Here is a 25,242-nt window from a genome sequence, read left to right on the forward strand (position 1 = left end):
TGTTTTCAGATCTAATCTGGTTATTTACGGTTGAGGAATCTGTGCTTGCTTGAATATAATGCAACTATGTCCCGCCAGACGGGTGAGATTACAGAATTAGATTGCACCTAGATAGAACACGCGTAAATTAGTGATTTTTCATTTATATTTTCCCTGTTCTAATAGCGACTTACGATTATCCAATAAAGGTGATCGATGGTTGCGTAAACGAGCAATCTGTTCGAAGCAAAACTAGAGCAAACTCGACACGAAAAACTTTAATTTAAAACGGCGCAAATCAATTTTCACTCCTGCGATCTAACAAGCTTCAGCACGTTTTTTCTTTTCCTGAATCCCTCCTTTTTCCTCTTTCTTTCTTTTCACTTCTTCTCTTTCTTCTTCAACCGTCTACCTATCAAAAATCTGTCAATCTGTATGCTGTCATAAATGGGTTCAATGTTCTCCCTTATTTCACCCTCTCAGGGCCGTAGCAACAATCTCGGAGAGAGAGGTTAGGGTTTCGCTTGAAACTACCGGCAACTCTCTTTGTCGTCTCAGCGGCTTCCGGTTTTCGATTTCCCCGGATCCAGACTTCCTGGCTGTCGACAAACGTTCCCCAAACACTTTAATTACATTTGTAACGGTTGATTTGGCAGCTTTTAGCGATTTTGCCAGCTTTGCGTGCGAGAAGCTGGAATTTTCGCGATGCAGGAGCAAAATTTTGATAAGCTGCTCTTCTTCCTTGGACGGCATTTTGACAACTGAAGAAGTGAATTCCAAAATCAAAATAGGAGCAACATTCTACACACCCACACCTTCAAAATGAGGGGTGTTCAGGTTTTTTAAATGCAAAATTGAAAGAAATACGTCAAGTTCTTATTGACCAAATTTTGACCGTATCACCCTTTATGTTGGTCCTCCCGATCCAACGCCAATTTATGAAGTAAACCTTTAGAACACTCGTCATGTTGGTCCTCCCGATCCAACTTAAATTAGTTAAGTGAACCTTCAGAACCCTCTTCATGTTGGTTCTCCCAACCCAACATAAATTCAAGAAGTGAACCTTCAGAACACTTCTCATGTTGGTCCTCCCGATCTAACTTCAATATGTAAAGCGAACCTTCAGAACACTCCTCATGTTAGTCCTCCCAATCGAACTTTTATTTATAAAGTGAACCTTCAGAGCACTCTTAATGTTGGTCCTCCCGATCCTACGAAAATTTATGAAGTGAACCTTTAGAACACTCCTCATGTCGGTCCTCCTGATCCAGCCTTAATTAGCAAAGTGAACCTTCAGACATTCGTCATGTTGGTCCTCCCGATCCAACGAAAATTCATGAAGTGAACTTCCAAAACACTCTTCATGTTTGTCCTCCCGATCCAATTTGAATTTGCAAAGTGAACCTTCAGAACACTCCTCATGTTGGTTCTCCCGATCCAACGCCAAATTGTAAAGTGAATCTTCAGAACACTCTTCATGTTGGTCCTCCCGATCCCACTTAAACAAGTAAAGTGACTTTTCAGGACACTCGTCATGTTGGTCCTCCCAATCCAACGTAAATTCCTAAAGTGAATTTCTAGAAAGCTTTATCCTGGTCTTCCGATCCCACTTAAATTAGTTAAGTGAATCTGCAGTAAAAGCTCTCCGGTATCAATGTGCTGCTTAAAATATGTGCAATACCCATTTTTTCGGGATTTTCATCCTCTGGGATGATTCATCCTTCAATACCAGCAATTGAAGGATTTTATGATTTTAGAATGTACAATTTAACTAAGTTTCCGTACAGATTCTGTATGTCCAGGTCCAGTTTATACCTAACATACTTACAATTAATGAACAAATTATTGAGCGTTTGTCTTCAGAGTTCAAAAATCGAAATTAAGAGAGAACTGAACTGAAATTTTACAAAGTTTTATTTTCATAATGATCAACAAGAATCTCATTTGAATGCAAAACGCAGTAGGGTGCTTATTCCAATAGAAAATAGATGCAAAAAGAAATATTTTCTAGAAGTGTTTATGCAAAAGATTATCTTTTTCTGATTCATTGATCAAACCCACAGCAAGTAGGTACCGGTATTGACTAATTAAAAGTCGAAAGAAAAAACAAATAAACGCAAGACCTCATTGTGCTGCTGCGGCAGTAAATACGCAAAGCCGTAAACACGAGCGCGTGTAGCAGCTTTACTGGTCTGATCTGCTACTCGGACGGGAGCAGCGTTGCTGTTGATTAAATTTAACCGTCCATTAGCTTGTAAAACCGCGGCGACGACGACGTCGACGTTGCTTAATGCGTGCTGCTTCCACGCCTTTACTTATTATTGTAAATTACTGGCCACCGAGCAGCGGTTTGGGACCAATAATTGTCATCACTGACTGACTGAGTCAACATTGAAGCTCTCTGTCTGCTTAGCTTTGTTGTTTTTTAAAGCCAGCGCAATGGAAACCGAATTGAGATCGGTTGCGATTATTTATGGTTCTCCCATTGCCAAATGTTGGACAGCCTCGATTTGAGCCGCTAATGTCCATCGGCAGACACGATTTGAAACTCATACCGCTTGCAAGCTTCCAATTGAAAAGTGTCAATTTCGAAAAAGTAACTTATATTCAAATTATTATTCTTTTTTTTTCACAGAATAACGACGGCTCCTCGATGTGTCTGGAACTGGCTCTGGAAGGCGAAAGGCTCTGCAAATCCGGTGATTGCAGAGCAGGGGTGGCCTTTTTCCAGGCTGCAATCCAAGCCGGAACGGACGATTTGCGGACACTGAGTGCCATATACAGTCAGCTGGGGAATGCTTACTTTTATCTGGGGGACTATGCCAAAGCAATGCAATACCACAAGCATGATCTTACTCTGGCACGCTCGATGAACGATAAACTCGGTGAGGCCAAATCTTCTGGAAACTTGGGCAATACCCTGAAAGTAATGGGACGTTTTGACGAGGCTGCTATCTTCTGTCAGCGACACCTGGCCATCGCTCAGTCCTTGGGTGATCGATTATCTGAAGGACGAGCCCTGTACAATTTGGGAAATGTGTATCACGCCAAAGGTAAACAGCTGGGCCAGAAAGATCCCGGAGATTTCTCGGACGAAGTTAAAGAATCACTCATGCAAGCCGTAGAATATTATCAACAAAATTTGACCCTCATGAAAGAGCTGGGTGATCGGGGAGCTCAGGGAAGGGCCTGTGGCAATCTGGGCAATACATACTATCTTCTAGGGAACTTTGAAACTGCCATCGAACATCATCAGGAACGGTTACGAATTGCACGTGAGTTTGGCGATAAAGCAGCTGAACGGAGAGCCAACAGCAATCTGGGTAACTCACACATCTTCCTCGGCCAGTTTGAGCAAGCTGCCACACATTACAAGTATGAAATCATTCGATCCTCATCAATTTAAAAGAATACTAATGCTATTTACTTTTTCTAGGCGCACCTTATCACTGGCAATGGAACTCGGCGAACGAGCTGTCGAAGCCCAGGCTTGCTACAGTCTCGGTAACACCTACACTTTGCTAAGAGACTTCCCAACGGCTATCGATTACCACCAGCGCCATTTGGCCATCGCTCAGGAACTGGGCGATCGGATCGGAGAAGCCAGAGCTTGCTGGAGCCTCGGAAATGCTCACTCATCGATAGGAAATCACGAAAAAGCACTACACTATGCCAATTCCCACTATCTACTAGCCAAAGAGTTGGGTGATGTGGTCGGCGAAAATACGGCCAAAATGAACATATCGGATCTGCGCAAAATACTCGGCCTGCCGGAGCTTCCTTGCACCGATAGTGCTTCCCTGTTGGCTGCGGTGGAAAACGATACCGTCCATGAACTGGTGGCTACCGGAAATCAAAATAATACTCAGCTGAGTAGCGGCAGTGGTGGTAAACTTTCTGTCGGCGGTTTGGGATCCAAGCAGCATCGGGTCCGGCGACAGAGCATGGAGCAGCTGGATTTGATCAAGGTAGGATTCGTCTTTTTAATTTAGGATTATTTTAAATTTTCTTTCAATTGTAGCTGTTATATTCGCGTTTTGAAGTAAGGTACACCGGGGCAAGTGCAAACTCGGGGCAAGTGCAAACGATCAACTTTCCTCTGTTACAAAAAAATTAAAAAATATTTCTTCTTCTAGAAGTTCTTGTTGTTGTCCAAACCAACAATCTGACATAGATAAACTAAACTTTCTTTCAATTATTCACTAAAAACACGGCACTGTTTGATTACACACGAATTCAAGTACGTACTAGACATGAAAAGTATGTTTTTGTTTTGCTTTTTTTGGCTACAAAAAATGGCATTCAAATCCGATTTTTCGTCGAAAGGTGAGTGTTTGGGACTGATATTCAGATGGAAACAGAAAATTTATGATAAATTTTCAGTAGACCCTAAAAATTGTGGAAATAATATTCACTCCTGTCAACCCACACTGCGGGGCAAGTGCAAACGACACTACCGGGGTAAGTGCAAACGCACCTTTAAGCCATGTAACATCAGACATTAAAAAAAATCATCTCAAAAATGGTTCAGCATTATATTAGAATGGTCAGAAAGGGTATCCAAAGTGTTGTATCTCAAGCGGATATTCAAAATTCCGTAATGCCTTGGCAAATGAAGGTCTTTTGCTTCAAACAACAGTCAGCAAAACTGAAGTTCCAAAAAGTAATTAATATAGCAGAAAAACAGCAAATACATCAAAAAAAGTTAATAAAACATACTGGAACATGTATTAAATTCGTTTTAGTAACGATACGCAGACGCATCTTTGAATAAGTTTGGAAAAAGCATTGCGTTTGCACTTGCCCCCATAAACGGGGCAAGTGCAAACTTAGAAATTTTTTCACAAAAGTGCCGTTAATTTTTTCCAACATTTTTTAATTTTTCACTTTCTACGGGAATTTGTTGAGAACCATTTTAATGATGCAACGAACGATAATTGATAATTTTTGAAGATTTACATATTTTTCTAGGACATGTGAAAGTTGAACTATGGTGAAAACCGTTTGCACTTGCCCCGGTGTACCTTATCGGTTATTAAAAATATTTCATTCTTTTATAATTCTCGAAAACATTCTTGAATTTACGGCTATATTGGTGATGTAATAATTCATGATTGAGAATTATAAACGCCTGACCTTGCTCACAACTAGGAAAAAAAACCTAAAAAAGAACTCTTTGTATTAGGAATGTTTTTCAATTTAAATTTGTATTCTACTTAAAATTATGATTAACACAATTTCAAATTCAGATTTAAGTTTTCAAGCAAAGTTCTTCATTTGAAATTTTATCCCTTAAAAAATCAATATTAATTTAAATTGCTTCTGATTCTAATTTTTTTTGGATTTCAAATTTATCGGGAGAAAAACGTACGTGTGTGTTTGTATGTGACAGAAGAACTTTTAAACAGCTGAATCAATCGCCACTGAATTTGGCACCTCAACCGTATTGGAATAACTTTCATTGAAAGAATGGTCGTAGACGAGTTTTGACCCAAATTTTACCCACATTTTTTTTAAAGTTGAGCCTTTCCTTTTTCATTCCACCAAACTTTTTAATGAATATTGCATTTCCTAAACGCACATACAAGAGGTCTGTTGGGCAAACATCTAAGGTTTTTATACACAGCAATACCACAACTCTACTAAAATGTTGTTTTTTCCTAAAATGTATGAACTTCTCTTATTTAAAAAAATCATCATGATTTCGAATCATCTGCTTACAAGTGGAATGAGTCAGGTGGAAGTTCGTTGAAGATTAGTGGGGAACCAACCTACATACCTGGGAGTCCGGCGTCGATTGACCGACGTATAGGGCTGAGATAAAAGATCTCCACTACTGGCGATCCGGAGCCAGCGTCTTCTCTTGCTGCCAGCCAAAGTTCTCGTCAACTGTGCGGATGTCAGCGGCTAGACTATGCCGCCACGAGTTTCTGGGCCTGCCTCTTCTTCGATGCCCATCTGGATTCCAGTGAAGCGCCTCTCTGCAAATCTCGTTTTCATCTCTTCGCAGCGTGTGTTCAATCCATCTCCACTTACGTTCCCGAATCTCGATTTTTAGCGCCTTTCGATGACACCGGCGATGTAGTTCCACGTTTGAGATCCAGTTGCCAGGCCACCAAGCGCGGATGATGTTCCGCAGGCAGCGATACACAAAAACTTGCAGTTTTCGCGTCGTCACCGCATATGTGCACCAAGTTTCGCACCCGTAAATGTCAGTGAAAAGGCGGTGCAACATTTGTGCTGACAAGGCAGGGTTGGCTTTCAGCACTTCAGCAGGGATGCAATCGATCTCAGGTGCTTTGTTGGATTTCTTGTCTTTCATTGCCGCTTCTATTTCAGCCAGCTAGAGCACTTCCGAGTTGACGCCATCAATGCGACTTACTGTTGGCGCTTCGAGCTGCGGGTTATGTTGGCCACCGCTATTCGTAACTCGGAAGAGTTGTTCGAAGTGCTCAGTCCATCGTTTCAGCTGATCTGTTCGATCGGTCAATAACTGACCTGCTCGGTCTTTCAGCGGCAATCTAGCATAAGTCCTTGCACCACTAAGGTGGCGAGATATGTCATTAAGTTATCGGATATCTCCATTGGCGGCGGCTCTTTCTCCCTCTTCGGCTAGGGAGTTTGTCCAGGCTCTCTTCTCTCGTCTGCAAGCCCGTTTAGCTGCCTTTTCCAGCTTCGCATATCGTAAGCTAGCGGCTGATTTGGCTGACCCGGTACATGTCTGCTCAATTCCGACTTTCGCCTTTCTCCGATCATCGACCATCCTCCAAGTTTCATCCGACATCCTTTCACTTCTTCTTCCATAAACTTTACCGAGAGAACCATGGCTCGTCGTGATAATGGCATTCTTGATTCCACACCACTGTTCTTCGACTGTTCCGTCTGTCGGCAATTACCAGACTCGGGACTCTAGCTGTTCAACGTATGCCTGGATTTTCCAACCGGCGTCTTATCGACACCCGACTTTCTCCTCACGCCGTTGGATACGCGCAATTCTTAGTCGTATCTCGTCTAGGACGAGATGATGGTCAGATGCAATGTCAGCGCTTCGTTTGTTGCGGACATCAAGAAGGCTCCTTCTCCATTTTCGACTGATGCAGATGTGGTCAATTTGATTCTCTGTTCGGCCATCTCGGGATACCCAAGTGACCTTATGTGCTGGTCGATGGGGGAAGAGCGATCCACCGATCACCATGTTGTTGTTGACACAAGATTCTACAAACATTTCCCCTTTTTCGCTCATATGTCCTACGCCACGGCGCCCCATGATGCGCTCAAGGTCCTGCCTGATTGTCGTAGCCAATCTTTGCGTTGAAGTCGCCCAAATGAATTTAAATGTCACTGTTCGGAATTTTCTCAACCACACTGTTCAGTTGACTGTAAAACTGCTCTTTCTCCTGCAAATCGGCAACGTCAGTGTATTGGCCGGAATACTCCTTGATAGACGCCATGTTTTCGGGCCCGCTTCCTTTTTTTTCGGAGCTATGAAACGCGTCGACTGCTCTCGTCAAATCTGTTTTCTTAACTGTCCTTTTTCAGCTCGGCATCCCGTATGGCACGAGACTCGCCCGAATATGATTGGTTCACCAATACTTTCTTAAAGCTTGCCACTGGTTGAAGAGCTAACAGCTTTCGCTATAGGTTGATACATAGATGGACCGTATTGTCAGTTCCCTCAATTGTCGACAATATTCACAAACACACGCTTAGGCTGCGATCTCGAGAACTCATTTTTCAAGTGTCACGACATGTAACGCTTACGCTTATTTCTGTTAGGGCACTCTCCGATGGTTTTAACCTACATAAACTATGGGTTCAATCCATTTCACGCTTCAACATAACACTGGACCATTGTAAGGTTTCTAACCCGTGTTCTGAATCTGGCTATATACGATTATTCTTTCGTTTATCGGTTCCCATCTTAACTAGCAAGCTGAGCCAGCTTGCCTTGTTGAGCAAGGGTTAAAACGTTCCAAGTTCCAATTCGTGTCCGTGTTCTCAAGTTAGAAGTCGTCGCTAATGTTGCAGGTTGGTCATTTCTTTCGGATTCCGTAACAATTTTATAAATCGGGCGCAGTAGGTTGTTAGCCTAAGGCAGGCCCATGTAACTTATCGAAAATTCTTTCTATACGCTCAGTGCTGCTCCCTTCTGAGAAGGGGTATCATAACAGGCGACTAAAATAGCTTGTACACCCTCCATGGGGGTCAATGGTTTGAGTATTCAACAACGTCAACGTCAAATAACATACAAAATTATCAAAGCAACCGTTGTTCGTATTCGCACTGTTGGTATAAATTTCAACATACTTGTTTTTATGAACAAAAAGATTCCCAATTGAGCATTCAATAGATGATTTTCTTCTCTATCAGAGTAAAATTAGAAAAGCAGATTTTCGGTTTAATTCAAATTCAAATCAATTTTTTCCGGATGCAATATATGGTTAATAACTCGTCCAAAAGGTCAACCAAAATATATTTTTACCATTTAAAGCATTGTAGATGGCTCTGAAGTACTCACTTCCAACAGATATACTTTTAAAGCAGATTTGTTTTTCCAAGACACACATTGGTTACCATGGCTAGATGCATGAATCTTGTTGCCCGAACTCTTAAGGTGGCGTTGCTAACATCGAAAGTCCGTATAGAAGAATTAATGTTCGCGGCAAAGCCCCCTTCTTTATCTTGAAGTGACGGTATCTTTGCCTAAGGTCTCTATCCTGCGATGGGGCTAATCTTGGACTTAGTTGGCGGGAACCGCATTTCATAGATTCAGCCACTCGCTGCGAGATAGACGTATAGAAATGGTCATAAAAATTAGGTTTTTTAGAATTTCTAAAATGACCCGCTTTTTTCAGTGAAATGTCCCGCTGAAAGTATCTGGTAAGTTGCAGTATCTTCTCGATAGTTGCAAAGTAGTGGTGCTTAAAAGTCATATGGCTGTCTAGAATAACACCAAGCTCTTAAATTTGGTCTACACGATGCAATTATTAACCCAGAATATTATAATCGTGCAACAAAGGTTGTTTCCTGCGTCCAAATGTTATGATACAACACTTAGCAACACTCAAAACTAGAAGGTTGACCGCACACCGGTTCACTACTGTATCTAGGTATTGTGTAATTCATGGCAATTAGTAAGGCTGGTTATGGTCAGAAATATTTAGATCATCCGCATACAGGAGTACTCCACATCCAACAAGAAGCATGTTTATATCATTGCAGAACAGCGTAAACAGTAATGGGCCCAAATTACTGCCTCGTGGTACCCCTGAAGCGGAGTCAATTCTGATAGCTAAACGACGGTTTGTTAGGTAGCACCCATACACACAATCTTTCAGAAAATCCTAAACGGGGTAGCTTTTTGAGCAAAATTTCGTGACTCATTGGATCAAACGTGGCAGTAATGTCAGTCTATATGGCATCAATTTGCTTGCAGCCATCGATATTGGATAAACAGAATGATGTGAAAACTTCCTGGTTTGAGGTTACTGATCTTTTGAGGAAAAATCCATGCTGATTTTCAGAAATCAAACTCCGGCACGAAGCAAAACATTTCATCGTTAACAATGCTCTCCAAAACCTTTGAGCAGGCAGCTAGCGACGGGACACTTCGGTAATTACGCACATCCTGTTTGTCACCTTTTTTTAAAGATAGGACCCATGAAGGATCTCTTCCAGGTGGCATGAAATTTTTGTTGTTCGAATGACAGGTTGAATATGTGAGTGAGTGGCTTTACCAGTACGGCGCTACACCTTTTCAAAACGCACGAAGGAATGCCATCTTTTCCGGTTGCAAATTGTTGATAGCATCAAGAACCATTTCTTCGGTAATACCGAAGACGAAAAATCCGAAATGATAAAATCAGTACTTAACGGTTGGATCGGGAAAACACTGAAAGTCACTTAGACATTGCATTCGAGAAGGCGGTTCTGTCTTTCAAATGAAGCACCACAGGTAGACCAGACTCCTTCCTTTTGGTGTTAACAACTTCCAGAACGGGTTTAGATTACGGCGAAGGTCAGATCGTGTGCGATCTAAATAGCGACGATAGCAAAGACGATTGTAGATCCGATATCTTCTGGTGGCATCGTTCAATTTTGTATTTAAAAACGGGCAGCGGGAGCTACTAAACAGTCGTAGCCATTTCGATCGAAGTTGTTTTAGCTGTATCAGGCGACTATTTGTCCAAGGAGGTCGGAGAGGAGGTCTTACCAGTGGTACTGAATTATCGAAAACTTCACTCATAATGGAGCAGAATGTACTCACAGCCATGTCTACATCAGCACATCTTGAAGATTCGTCCAGACAAATTTCGGACAGCGCTCGGTTCAATTGAACTGCCTTCTATGCAAAAAGACAAACCTCCATTCAATAGGCTATTATTCGGTTATCTTAAGAGATACGGAATTACGGTCTTCGACAAAGTTGTTCAGCGAAAAATTTCCTTTAGAAAATTTTGTAATTGAGCTTAAGTTTGCTACCTGCTACGGTCCACCTACTGCCCCTCCTGGCCAATGGCATAAGGGTTGCACTCCATGATTGGTTCGAGATAATCAACATTGGACAATACACCAAATGAAAGATGCTGGGGGCAAGCAACACATTCTCACTACCAATTTTGAAAGTCTCAATCTTTAATTTCAACCAATAACGATGCCGGCAAAGTCCTAGTAGTCGAGAAGAGAAAGGAAGTGCAGCACATGTGATGATTTGTTTTTCAGAGACCGGCTGTACGTATCCCTCCACAAAGTTCACGCTGAGTGTTTGGAGATAACCGTAATGTGGTATGGACATTAGACTGAGTCGATTTGGGGTCATATTGGAATTTCTCAAACCCTGGGGTTAAAAATGCTTCGTCTCGGTCTAAAACTTATCCATGATTTTTTGCGAATTTTTTAAGTAACGTTTACATGAGTTAATTTGAACTTTTAGGTTTGCATGGGAAAATTAAATATTTTGTACTGAAAAATCAACATAATTTTTGTTTCGCTTGTGGAACCGAGGCAGCTGATGGTTTTTGTACCAATTTATAAATTCTCTCAAGGAAATTTTCTGCTGAACAACTCTGTCCAAGATCGTAACTTCGTATCTTATTAGCAAAAAAAGTTATTACCTGTTTAACAGGGGTATATCTTTTCACACTGATAACAATAAATTCAATTGACATCCCTGCAGGGTGCCTAGCGAGGTATTGCGTGACTACTTTCCATGCAACACTTCGCGAGGCTCAAGCAGTGATGTCAATTGAATTTACTGTTAATCAATGCGAAAAGACATACCCCTGTTAAACAGCTAATAACTTTTTTTTCACAATAGAAGAATAGAAGAAGAAGTTTCAGTCTTCGATAAAGTAGTTCAGCGGAAAATTTCCTTTAGGAATTTTATAAATTGGCACAAAAACCATCAGCTGGCTCTGTTCCGCAGACGAAACAAAAATTATGTTTATTTTTCAGTACAGAATATTCAATTTTTCCATACAAACCTAAAAGTTCAAATTTACTCATGTGAACGTTACTTAAATTTTTTTTCAAAAAACCATGGATGAGTTTTGGACCAAGACGAAGCTTTTTAGACCCCAGGGTTTGAGAAATTCCAAAATGATCCCAAATCGACTCAGTCTAATGGACATCACCTTGGTAAGCGATTGATCACATTGAACCAAAATTCCTAAGCTCCTGAACTTCGTAAATTTCCTAATTAAAATTCTGATCAGTCATAAAAAAACCAACCTGATGATGATACGAATGTAATCTTGACAGAATTTTTAAATGATGAAATTAAATAATGATATTTCCTTTTCACTATGATACAATGACAGTTATACAGGTTTAAAGGACTCAGCCTAACCTAAAAATATGAAAGATCAGAATCGATTGTCGAAAAGGCGCTATTAAAATGCGTTTTTTTTTTTGGGAGAACATCGACAAAATCTCCCTTTTGAAATGCGACACAAGACATCTTTCAACATCCTCGAACATAAGTTGGAAAGCCGTAACATCTCCTTCCAGAGATTTACACAAATCCGGAACGTTTTCAGAATAGTCAGAACTGACCGATAGCAGGTTGCTAATAGTGATGCACATTGAACTCTACACGATCTATCATTTTTCACATTTTATCACACCCAACACATTCAATAAATTTTAAGCATTTTGGCATGTGAAAAAAATTTCGGCTTACTCAAGCCCTCTCTAGAGATTTTTGAATCTGGCACAAAAACAATAAGATGGCTCGGATCCAAATTTTTCCATACAAATCTTAAAGCCAAAATTAACTCACGTAAACGTTTTTTTAATTCTTCAGAAATCATGGATGAGTTTTGAACCAAAACGAAGGTTTTTAAACCTCAAGATTTGAAAAATTCGAAATCGACCCCAATTCGACTCAGTCCAATTTTGGTCCAATGTTCATTTTATCATGGAGAAACGTTAGTGGGAAAATTAGCAAATTTGGTTAAAAAATTTAAATAAATTCAAACGTATTTTCTGCATTCTAAATTTTTATTCGTTAATTTTTGCATTTCCATTTTCAATGGATTCAATTTTATCTGTTTTTTTTTCTGGGATTCTCATCCTTAGAGATGTATTCATCCCGAACATTTTCATCTGGATTTTGCGTATTTCTTTTCCAGGTTCCAAAACTATGTTCGCCTTAAATTTTCTAAATTGCTATCAATACTATTTCATCACACGTGTTATGTTAGTCACAGAAATGGCGTATTCACTAATGAATGAGTAATTTTAGTAATAACTTGCATATGTGATCACATGCAAATTTGCTTTCCTAATTTTTCAACAACTTAGGTCAGTTTTGCATTTCATTGGCAATCACAAGATGCTTCATATATGATAATTGATATTTTCCCCGTCCAAAGCGAGCAAATACTAACACAGACCAGGTTCAGAGAATGTTGTTTTTTCCACCGCTTTCTGTCTGTACATTTGCCGAAGTCAATTAATCGACAAACAATGATAACCCGTGTGAATTTTCGCTATCTATCTACTGATGAATGGCGTCCCGCGCGCACGTTTAGATTTGCTGCTTGACTAAGTAACTAGAAGCAGTCAAGCTAGCAAGTTGATTTACGAATTTACTCCGGATCCGCTTGACTCGATACCTATTGACGAACTTACTTTCTCCACAGGTGCCACTTGTAGTTCAGTACGTTATCTTTTTCCGAATTCGATTAACCATTCACCCTCTACTCTACTTATTGTCCGTGGTCTAAAAACAAACATTGTCGTCACCATCGGGGTGAAATCACTCGGCAATCAGAATGCACTTAGGGGCTGTTCACTAATTACGTAAGCACATAGGGGGGGTGGGGGGGTTTCACATTTGCTTACGATCTCTTACTAGGGGGGTAGGGGGGGTTTTCAAAAATCTTACATAAGAAATGTTACATTGATAATTCATCAGAGCCCTACTACATATTGCTCAGGTTTTTTATTTTTTCTTATCACTACCTTTTTGTTGGGTATTTTTGATGTTATGTTATTTATCTTTCAATGCTTTTGAGTAAATAAAAAAAAACTCCACTTAACAAAAAGCTAGCAAAAAAAACCCTTAAACTTTATCGCTCACTGCTGAAATTAGTCTGAGCTTTTGGGTTAACTAACAAACGTAATTGTCGTTTAACATTTTGGCACCAATTCTAGTAGTATAGAATGATTTTTTTTAGATTTTTATAATTTTGAGGTCAAAACATAATCATGTTTATGGTATCTTGTTAACCTTATCTTTCACTATTTCTTTTATTTGGAATTAAGATTTTGTATTGTTTATTCGATTGTGGAAATTTATTGAAAATTATGCTGCTACGGACATGCGATGTCTTCAATATTTTTTTCTGTAATCATTTGTGACATTTCATCTGTTGTTTTGTTTAAATTGTACTTTTCAAGTTAATATATTAAATTTTACTTAAAAAGTGCTTTGCTTTGAAGCATGGACGCTTAACTCTCAATATTTGAGCTCTTTTTGTAAAAACGTGTCAATTTCTCAAAGAATCAAAAACGTAAGATCTTACTAGGGGGGGAGGGGGGGTTTTGAAATATCTTACTTTTTCTTACCAGGGGGGGAGGGAGGGTATAAAATTTCCAAAATTGTGCTTACGTAATTAGTGAACGGCCCCTTATCTATATGCTGCTGGCTGATAGAGTAAACATGTCTCCGATTATCTTCGTTGCAGTTGACACCGGATGGCAAAAAGATGGTGAACAAGCAGCAGCAACCTTCGGCGTTGGCACAATCGGCATTGGCTCAGGCACATCAGCAGCAGAAAGAGGCAGGAACGCAGAAGAACAAACAAAACGAGAACATCTTCAAGAACAACGACGAGGACTTCTTCGAGCTGCTCACCCGATCGCAAAGCAAACGAATGGACGATCAACGCTGTACGCTTAAGGTGAGCAACGTTTTGGAGTAATTTTTTGAAAGCCAAACAAATGACATTGTTTTTATTCAATCAAAAATTCAGCTAACCCATGCGGAGAGCGTCGATTCGGCTAGGAAACCATTGACACAGCACAACAGTAATAACTCAGCGGTGGCCAAAGAAAATCGGTAAGTAACCCGAATTTGTTTTGGATTATAAAAAATGTTGGCGTAGGTTCTACCGAGATTTGAACTCGGATCGCTGGATTCAAAGTCCAGAGTGCTAACCATTACACCATAGAACCACGATAATCAATGGGTCGCTAAGTTAGGATCAAGTTCACATGGGTAGCTTGTTTGGGGCTCCGTACGAAGGTGGTTTCATTCCTGTACGTTTAACATATTGTTTGTTATGCGTTACGCTGTGTCGGCTTTTTTCCTTCTTTTTTGCCTGACCATACAAATGGGAAAAGTTAGGAGACTTGATCCTTGGCTCAATTTGATTCCATAGCTATATATATTTATTTTCAATTATAAGGGGCCCCCGAGGAAAACTTAAATTTAAACATAACTTTAATCATATTGATTTAGGTGCTAGACAACTAAGAAAGGAAATGAATATCGGAAAAATGTTAGTTAAATATAACAGGTAAGGGGGCCCTTTGAAAAATATCTGGAATAGATTCGCTCTAATTACAATCAATGAAAAAATCAGCAATATTTCTAAACACATTTAAATTTTTGGTCTTTAACATCAACTGTAGATGAGGTGCGATTCGTTTTTCCAGCAGAATTTTCCGAATAGGCCATCTCATCTGTCCGAAATTGGGACAGCTGAACAAATAATGATCCGGATTGGCATTAGTTGATCCACAGTTGCAGTTTGCGCTTTCAATTATGCGGTTACGATGAAGGTGTGCTGGCAATCGAGAGTGGTATCTTATCAGTTTAGAGGATAACCATTTGCGTCCTTGAATGCTCCGTTTTGTAGAACCATGAATGTAGAAACACTTCCTCAAAAAAATGTTAAAAATTACATGTAAGAGGGCCCTTTGAAAAAATATCTGGAATAGATTAACTCTAATAAAAATTAAGGGGTCCCCTAAAGTAAGCATTACCGAATTTTTCCCGCAATTTTTTGACTGAACAAATTAATACCAATATTTACAATACCTGGCAATAACTGGGCATTTGATCTCGAATTGTTCAACATAAATCTGGATAATCTAAGAAAATTCGGCGATAATTCGGAAAACATATCTATTCGAAAGTGACTACCAAAAATTTTCATTTCTTTTATCGAAACTCATCAGCAGCGTTCAAATCTCTTTTCAAACTCCCAGAAAAAAAAACAATTTGGATAAAACAAGCACAGACAAATTGGGCCTAATTTAGACCTTAGTTTGCTTTGTTTGTCGGGATCCCCGAATAAATCCGGGGAATCTGGAATGCATACCCTACAATCAGGGCCAGGGGGGGGGGGGGGGGGGGTGAGTGGTTGATGACTGATGTTTTTATCCTTATACTCTAGCTTTAACAATGCATGAATGAGAAAATTTGCTTCTGTAATTTAAGTACTATTTGAGTATTCATTTCAAGTTCTTTTACATCAATAGTTTTTCGTAAATAAAAGTTACTTTTGAAAATATGTGCTAAATTAAATAAATGCTTAGCTGAATTTCCTTTATAAATCTTATAGTAACGAACTAAGGCACTTACTTTCACCGAGGGTTAAAAGTTTTGAATGTGCTTCAGAGTCTAGTAGATTTAGTTTATTTGACTTGAGCGTAAATTTAATTTTAAAAAGTCTCCAGAAAATTCTTTATTTGAAACGGCTCAAAATTAGCTCTTTTAAAAACTGCAATATTATTAATCTTAAACTAATGTTGCCAAAGTTTTTTCAGCATTATCCGAAAATCCGGGCCGGACAAATCCAAGCTATTTTATATAAAAGCTTTGCAAAGTCCGGGCCTTTGATTTTTTAAATTCTCGATCTAAAATCAGGGCAATTTCGATCACAACCCAAAAATTACTCAACAGAATCAAGAAAAAAACTGAAAAGAAATTTTTCGTTAAAACTTATTGACAGATTTTGAATCGTTTTATTCGAAGCCTTTAAAACCTCTCATGATTATTTTTATAATAGTTGCTGGAAATATTTCGTTTGGTAAAAAAAACAAATAAAAAAATTAAAACACAATTGGTTTTTTTGTTTCATCTACCAAATAAAGTGAATAAATCGGAGCTTTTTCAATCAAATCCGAGAAACAGGGCTGGGCTGGATTGTTTCCAATTTTTTTTATTAAATGTCTAGACAAACCTGGATAAAACCCTGCAATCTGGCAACCTTATCCTAAACACAAGGCTTAGAAAATACAGAATTCCTTGCAGATTTTTTTAAGAGAAGATAACATGTTTTTATCACCAAATATTTGTTCTTAAAATCCATTCCATAATTTAAATCTTTTGGATCTTTCGAGGTTTTCTTAAACAAAATTTGCAAAATTAACTAAATTTCTACTTCATATTCATGATTTTGAGTTGAATTTTTTACACAAATCAATTTCGATTAATAAATCTAAAATTAAATTGAATTAACAATACAAATTAACAGTCTGCGAACCCTTGTGATTTAAGTTCCTTAATGGAACATTCATCTTGATATTCTTATCTTGATTGTAAAACTCATTTACGAGCTTTTTAATATGAAAATCTAAATCTGTCCGAACCTGAATTGAAAATTTAAATTTTGAATCTGATTTCAAAGTTTCAAAACGATTTCTGAAAAAAAAAAATTGAAACATGAGCCAAAAGGTGAATTTTGTTTCATAGATCTGAAATTTTAACTCTAAAATTTTCGTTTTGAAATTGAATTAATTTATTAATTTTGAATCCAACAGGGGGGAAAAATACGAATTTCAAATGATGAATCTGATTTCGATTTTTCAATTCTGAGTCGCCATCTGCATATGAGTTTCTAAAATTATAAATCCAATCGTCGGTTTCGAAAAAATTATTTAATAAAATTCCGAGAACCATAAAAATTTCATTAAAAATTCATGGTTTTCAAAACTAGAGTTCATGATTTTTGAAACTGATGAAACCAAATTTGAACCAGAATTTTAAAAACAGCTTTTCATTTCCGATTTCTAATGATGATTCAAACTGAAGATAAGAATCCTAAACTGGATTCAAAATTTGAAATATGCAAACCGAAAAATAATTTAGTTATGTTAATATGTAACTAGAACCTCCGAAAAGAGTTATATTTCATTTTAATTAAAACTCTGAACTGAATTTCTATCAACAATAAGAATATTTTTAAAACTGTTAAAGAATTCTGAACCTGGGATCAGTTTTCGAGGTTATGGCATGAGTTCTGAGTCAAGATTGTTATTCTTGAATTATCTCAATCATTAAATTTGATAAGGAATTTAAAGTTATGAGTGTAATCTAGATTACCTCGCTTGCTTTTATGGACCCTCATGGGGTTTGTTAAAATAGAAAAAAAAACACAAAATATCAGTTTTTGAAAAAAAAAGAAATTTTTAAAAAAGTGAAGAAAATGAAGAAAAACATTTAAAATTCTATGAACTGGAAATTTTTCTCGTGAAAAAATGGAAAAAATGGAAAAAAATGTAATAAAACAAGGCAATCTATAGAATGCTCTTTTTTAAGCGGATTTGTGCCAACGTAATACGTAGTGTGTTAATTGTGAATCTAGCATGCTCACTTTATAAGCATATATATGAGTATGAATAATGCAAAATTAATGTTAGTTTTTCGATCATTATTGAAATTTGCGTTGATTAATACACTCTAAATCCATATAAATTTAGGAAAAAAAAGATAACTGTGTTGACTAAATGGGATCAATCGACAAAACTGAGAATTTTTATTCCAATTTGAATCTAAGATTTTAAATATTATTGAAACTTTTCAACTGTTAAAGCCCAAATTTCATACTTTTGATTCTAATGTCCTTTTTTTTAACTATCCTGTACTAAAGGAAATACCCTGAATTCAGCATATCATTCTCTAAATGACCATTCTCAAATTATACATAATAATAATAATAAAAAAAACTTTCTCATAGTTCAATTTTATTGAGCGATTCTCTAAACATGAATATCTCTATAATTTCAATCTCATCTTATTCCAGATTTATGGTTTTGTGTATTGAACATTTCATTTCCATTCGGAATTATTGTTTTCGGTGGTAGCTTTTTTCACATTTAGAAGAACTTTTGACAAAAGCTTCTAAATTTTTTATAACTTTCAATATTTTTTTTAAATTTTTAAATAGTCCAACTGAACACATTTTTTTGTGTTTCAAAGATATTAAAATGAAATAGACATTTGGATTTGGGTTATTAATTTTGCAATTTCTGCTTTCCCCTGCTTGTAACTTTGATTCTCAATTTTGTAATTGAAGTTCATTTGCAATTTGATAGAACGATTTTAATTTGAGACTTTGAATTGTGAGTCTGAATTAAATCCGATTTTGGGTTTTGAATTTAACTGTTGAACTGTCTGTATATCCATGGAATTTGAATTTAATTCTGTTGTATTCTTTTTAAATTTTATATTTCTTTGTCTGAAGTCTTACCTATCTGTTACTTCCCAATAGTCATGAAGGAAATATTGATTCTGCTTTCAATGTATGAGCCTGATCAATAATAAAGTGATAAAATTTTTAATATATATCTGTTAGTTTTTGCAATCCAGAGATTTTTGGGAGGTGATAGTGTTATTGAATAAATTCTGACTGGAGTTTTGCATTTAACAGTTCTAATCAACATTTTCATTTTCGATTAGTTGATTAATGCTTCCGAAATGTTTGCCCGTGGCGGATTAGCAATTATTGTTTGAAAATATCAGACATTATCGTTATTTGAAGGTAATATAACGAACTCTACGAGTTTCTACGAGTTTCTCTGCGCCTATGTTTAAAATATTATGTGTTCTCTAGGACAGCATATGAAAAAAAAATTGATTGATAGGGACCCCCATAAAAAAAATTGTCCGGCACCCGATGGCTTAATCTGAAATGATCATTCTAATGAAACCAAATTTGATACCCGCACAGGATGAAAATCCCAGAAAAAGAAAAGAAGAAGAAGAAGAAATTTGATACCTGTTCAATAGTCTGTGATTTGATCCGACCAATTTGACATTTGAGCGCTTTGTTTATTTTCTTTTTTGTTTTCTAGCCCTGGCTCACATCCACCCTAAGTCATGCAATATGAAAAATGGTTCAAAATTAAAAAAAATCATAATAAGTTTAGTAAACTTTTTGATGTTATTTTTTATGATCGAAATCGTTATTCAAACAAATGGTCATGGGATCGAATTCCGGTCATGGCATAACATAGTACACGTTCTGTTGGTTGGTGGCTTTAGCATTTGTTAGATGCTAGCCATCATATCCTCGAAAGTTGTACGCTTAGAGTTAAGTAAAATGGTCAAGTTCAAGTTGCATTGAGATGTGTGTGTTTGTGTTCGTTAAAAAAAGAAAAAGAAATGCATTTAAAATTCTATGATCGCGAGCGTGGCTTAAAAGAATGTTTAACATGTAACATCGAAAACAGGGAGAACAGTTAGCTTTAATGCTTTTCTAGAGACCCGGTAATGGTTAACTTCGGTTCATCCGGCGGTTCAATCTCTGTCTAATGGATCAGCCGACAGAATTCCGGGAAAATGGAAATTGGTTTGGTTTGAAACTTGGGCATCAGGTTAAAGCAGCTGGATTACTACGGTTAAAGCACCGCGTTACATTATTGATAATTCTTGGCATTTACGAAAAATACCATCATCAAATGCACCAAGTAGTTATAAATGAAATACGAACTAAGTTCTATGTTCCTAAAATTCGATCAGCCTATTATCATGTTAGACAGTATTGCCAATTTTGCAAAAACCAATCTGCGAAACCAAAACCGCCTCGTATGGCCGACCTTCCTTCAACTCGCCTTGCCGCGTATACCCGGCCATTTTCTTACATGGGGGTTGACTATTTCGGTCCAATGGAAGTCTCTGTTGGACGACGTGTAGAAAAACGATGGGGCGTTTTGGCAACATGCCTGACGACTCGTGGTGTACATATCGAGGTTGCCCACACACTTAATACCGCTTCATGTATCATGGCCATTCGGAATATTATTGCTAGACGTGGCACTCCAATAGAAATAATAAGCGACTGTGGCACTAATTTCGTAGGTGCTAGCAAGGAGCTGAAACAGGCATATGCAAATGTAAATCAGGAACAGATGATTATTGCGTTCACTTCTGCAGACACAAAATGGTCATTCAATCCTCCGGCCTCTCCCCATATGGGCGGAAGCTGGGAACGGCTGATCCAGACTGTGAAGAGGGTGTTGGCAAACGTCCTTCCAAAGCAACGTCTTCCAAGTGATGAAATATTGCGAAACGCACTTATAGAAATTGAGAATATTCTCAATTCGAGGCCGCTGACTTACGTGCCAGTTGATGGCGAAGCCTCCCCGGCGCTGACACCAAACAGTTTTCTTCAAAGCTCTTCTTCTGGATGCAAACCGTTAATACTAAACGACGACACCGGAATGGCTGTTCGTAAGGCTTGGATGACTTCTCAAATTATAGCCAACTCCTTCTGGAAACGTTTTGTAGCAGAATATCTTCCGGAGATAACCCGTAGAACAAAATGGATTACATCTACCGATCCTTTGAAGATTGGTGACATCGTTGTAGTAGCTGATCCAAATTCACCTAGGAACTGCTGGCCTAAAGGGCGCATCATCGCAACCAACCCATCGACTGATGGGCAAATTCGTTCAGCGGTTGTACAAACTGTAGGTGGGATCCTGACGAGACCAGCGGTAAAGTTAGCGGTGTTGGACGTCGGTGCAAACGGTAATGACGTGGACCAGGGTCCACCCACTGCGGGGGAGTGTCGCGTACATACCTTGTGCGACAATTCACCTTGCGAACCAACACAACTCAACAAATCCAACTAGATGCACCTGTAAGCTTCACTTCGTTGATGACGTGCGTGAATAGAAGTTTGGGATCAGTGAAGAAAGACGAATACTTTTGCGATAGCTACCAACGTGGTTTTTGATAAAGTTTCTTAGTCAGTTTGTTTAAAAGTAAGATTTAATAAGATTCTCTTAAGTGGTTAAACTATACGAGTTGAACTCGCCAGGGATTTGTGAACCACTGTAGGTATAAATATTGTACTGTGAGACGGGATGATAGAACCGTAAATTTATTCTAGGTTAGAATCGTTCCTACATCCACGCATTGAATGCGACCGGTGCAATCTGGACTTAATCCAGTTTATTCGAACTTTCTGAATTTTCCACTTTTCGCCATCTAATCTGGCAGGAGCAAAACCTTTCCAATTACTATTCAAGTAATGCTTACTAAGGCTCCCTTATGTATGAATACTTATAAATCGTATCCGGTGAACATTTGTTGGATAGATTTTAAATAATTTTCCTAGAAAACTTTGACGGCCTGTAATTGCAAAGTTTACTTTCACGCTTTGAGAGTCAAATTTGTCCTCATTTTGCTTGACATAAGGTACACGGCAAAAATAAGTTACAAAAAAAATCTTAAACACAGATAACAAAGTCATATTGCGGCTTATTCTGATACTCGAGTGGCGTGACTTACGAAATTTCATATCGTTTTGCTGGCTTGAATAGTCTCTCTAGCCTCGAAATTTTCGTTCGGATGAGCTGTCATTGGCCTTTAGAGCTCATCGATACACAAATTTCTTTTCTGAAGCATTTTCTGGAGTCAGGACGAAGACGTGAAATTTCTTGAGTCACGTCACTCGAGTCGCAGAATAAGCCTCATTGTCAAATTACGTTTATGCTGAGACCCTAACAATAATCGATTCTCGAAACCTTTGAGAGCATATTAAAGTAATATTTTGCTATCGTGATAGCTTTAATTGGCAATTGTGGTCGTCTCAATAAATTCGAAAAAAGGCTATCTGTTTTTCTTATCATAAGCTCATTTTGGCATCGCTTTTATAACCATGTATACACATTTTTGCTCTCATCTTAGCTGAGTACCACTTTATGTTAAGCAGAAGGAAAGCAAATTGTACTTTCAAGGCAGGAGAGCAATATTTGCAATCATTTTGCCATAAAAATCTGCTCATATTATAATCATTTTGGATACCTCATGGATGCCTAGTTTTGCCATCTTAAAGAATTCTAGTCCAAATTTTGCTTCTAGTTTTCTCCTAATCTGAATTTCGTCTCTGCTTGCTATCAAACAATTTTTTTTTGAAACCTTAATTACGCCTAGTTTTGCTCTCTCGTACAAAAATCAAAGTATTTAGTATGACAATTGTTTATAATGTCTCGTTGTTGTTTCCTTCCAAAGAAACGCACTGCTGGAGATGATAGCCGACTTCCAATCGGAGCGGATGGACGAACAGCGAGCCCTGTTGCCGGGCCTGAAACGCATATCGATCAACAATCCTGCCGGAGCCGGAGGTCATCGGCCGTCCCTAGGGCTGCTGCCGGGGGGTGAAGCGGGTGGTGCCCCGATTGACAACGCCAACATCGAAGATTCACTGCAGCAGCCAGGAATTGCACCGAACGATCCCCCAATCGGAACCCCACCGGACGATGCGTTCCTCGATATGCTGATGCGCTGTCAGGTGAAGATTTGAGATTTTTTTTAATGAAATTTTTCGATTTTAATCGGTTTTTCTAAACTTATAGGGATCCCGTATTGAGGAACAGCGTTCGGAACTGCCCACTCCGAACATCACTATGGATGCGGAAGCCACCGATCGTCGAGCAACTGCCGGAAATGCAAGTAACAGCGGAGCCACCGTACCAGACGAGGACTTCTTCTCGTTGATCATGCGTCTCCAGGGTGGCCGCATGGAAGATCAACGAGCAACGGTCCCTTTGAATAACAATCGAAATCTGTTGAACAACAATAACAATAACCAAATGAACAACCACAATCATTCCACCACCAGTAATAACAACAATGCCAACAGCAGCTCGAATCCCACCAACGGAAATGGAAACAGTCAACAGAATGCCAGTAGCGGAGGCGGAAGTGGGAGTGCTAAAGGACTGAAATGATTTTACTCGTTAGATCGATAAGGAATCGGAATGATTGCTGTTATCGATTAAGGAGGAATCACAATGCATAAAGTTGTGTGTGAGTGTCTACTTTTAGAGACCTCGGAATCGACTTGAGTTTCTTCTACAGAATTCCTCGAGTCGGTTTGGAGAAATGTTTTGATGTCCTGAGTACGCTCTCGATACGGAGCGATAGTGTGTAATCAATCCGCGCCATATCTTATTTCCTTACTTGGCTAATCTACCAGTCGATGATCTGTTTGTTAGTTCTACAAGTGTGTTTAACCAATGTCGTGTGACCTGTTTTCCGGTACGTGTCTCACGTAGAAAGATGTTGTATATGTATTGTTTTCAATTTCTTCCACGCCAGAGGATTTTTGTCCCGCAGACGAGTTCGAGTGTGCATATCCATTAGTTTCTTTCCATGCATGCGTTCATAAAAAAAAGTAAAAATCATTGTACATATAACAAATTTATACGTTAGGTTTTGAATATATGATTCCACCATTTATTTTTCTACCAGATATATTTTACTATACACTGCATTTCTATAGTTTAAGAAAAGATGTAACTATGCTCTGTTATCAGAGAAAAATTTCAAACCCCCTTTCGCCTAAAAAGTTTGCTTAACTTACCGATTTTTCCACCTATGTAGTAATATTAACAACTAAAAAGCTAACAAAATTACTGGAGGAAAGGAGGGAGAGAGTTAATAAGAAAAATATTGATAACGAAGACTAACAGAAAAACCATATTTATTAAATATTTCCACACAAAATATTAAACGAAAATACATAAACCCGATATTATAAGGCAGTAGAATGTTTTGTTAACTGTACCCAACTTGAGAGGAGAATAATAATAACAAATCAAAAAGACCAAACTACCGATAAAAATTAAAACTTTTTAGAAAACAGTTACGGTTGCTTTTCTCTTTGGACGTAATAGTGAACAAATAAAATCTGTACTCACTCTCAGCTTAAAATGAACAAAAGAAGCCATTCATGTAGGGGTGTATGAATGAAAATGCTGAACCAGTGTATGATTGTTAAAGAAAAAATCTTGTACGGTATTTTCTAGGACGTTTGGGTTGAATGAGGATTTGCTGTGGTAAAACTGATGTATTTCCAAAGTAGAACATTTCTTTTTCTCTACGTGTTTCGAATCAAATACTCCTAAACATTTAATTAGATAAACACAATTCTATTCCTAGAGCTAGCTGGAAAAGGATAAACTTAAATTTCAAGGAACTTTTACCCGCTTGCAAAAAGCGCCCAGCAAAAAGATCGTATCCTATTAAAATCGTTGCCCCAGTCCAGTGATACGTAATGCGTAGGTACCCACCATTTAGAACATCCTGCTTGAAACCTATGCGATACACCCCGATTTTGTGATAATATATAAGTAAAAATAAAGAAAAACACGAGTGTTGAGTGCAAAGATATATCTACATAAAATAGATATCAAGTTGGCATACAATAAATGAACAAAAAGATAGTAACAAAGAATAAGAAATCTACACACAAGTAAAACGAATAAACCTGGAAGTTGTTGACACAGTTCAAAGTAACATTAATGGGACATTCTTTTAAAAACAACCTAGATACTACTACCTATCGTCAGCAGCATGCCAGCATACTCTTTCTCTGTTCGGTCCTCCAACCCCTCCAAAACAAAAAAGTTATAGTCTGAAAATATGAAAAATAAACGAATGAAATATGAAAACTATTGTCTTTTCAATTTTTATTTGTGTTTCATGTGGTTCCTGGTTCGATATTCCTTTGGCTT

The 25,242-nt window shown here is 38.1% G+C and overlaps 1 protein-coding gene and 1 non-coding gene across 2 annotated transcripts in view; one reads left to right on the forward strand and one right to left on the reverse strand.

Annotated features, from left to right (window-relative positions):
* The window catches only part of LOC129745339 (G-protein-signaling modulator 2), a 35,832-nt gene extending 11,276 nt beyond the window's left edge, over nt 1–24,556 (forward strand). The window contains exons 2-7 of the mRNA XM_055738354.1: nt 2,615–3,354; nt 3,416–3,947; nt 14,172–14,387; nt 14,460–14,545; nt 22,736–23,015; nt 23,080–24,556. Coding sequence (XP_055594329.1) covers nt 2,615–3,354; nt 3,416–3,947; nt 14,172–14,387; nt 14,460–14,545; nt 22,736–23,015; nt 23,080–23,454 — 2,229 coding nt within the window. The 3' untranslated portion in view covers nt 23,455–24,556. The remainder of the gene's footprint in view (nt 1–2,614; nt 3,355–3,415; nt 3,948–14,171; nt 14,388–14,459; nt 14,546–22,735; nt 23,016–23,079) is intronic.
* Trnaq-uug (transfer RNA glutamine (anticodon UUG)) lies at nt 14,590–14,661 on the reverse strand. The gene has a single exon. It is a non-coding gene; the product is annotated as a tRNA-Gln (tRNA).
* Nucleotides 24,557–25,242: the final 686 nt, after the last annotated feature.

This window comes from Uranotaenia lowii, chromosome 2 (genome assembly GCF_029784155.1).
Source record: "Uranotaenia lowii strain MFRU-FL chromosome 2, ASM2978415v1, whole genome shotgun sequence".
In the NCBI taxonomy this organism is placed as follows: Eukaryota; Metazoa; Arthropoda; class Insecta; order Diptera; family Culicidae; genus Uranotaenia; species Uranotaenia lowii.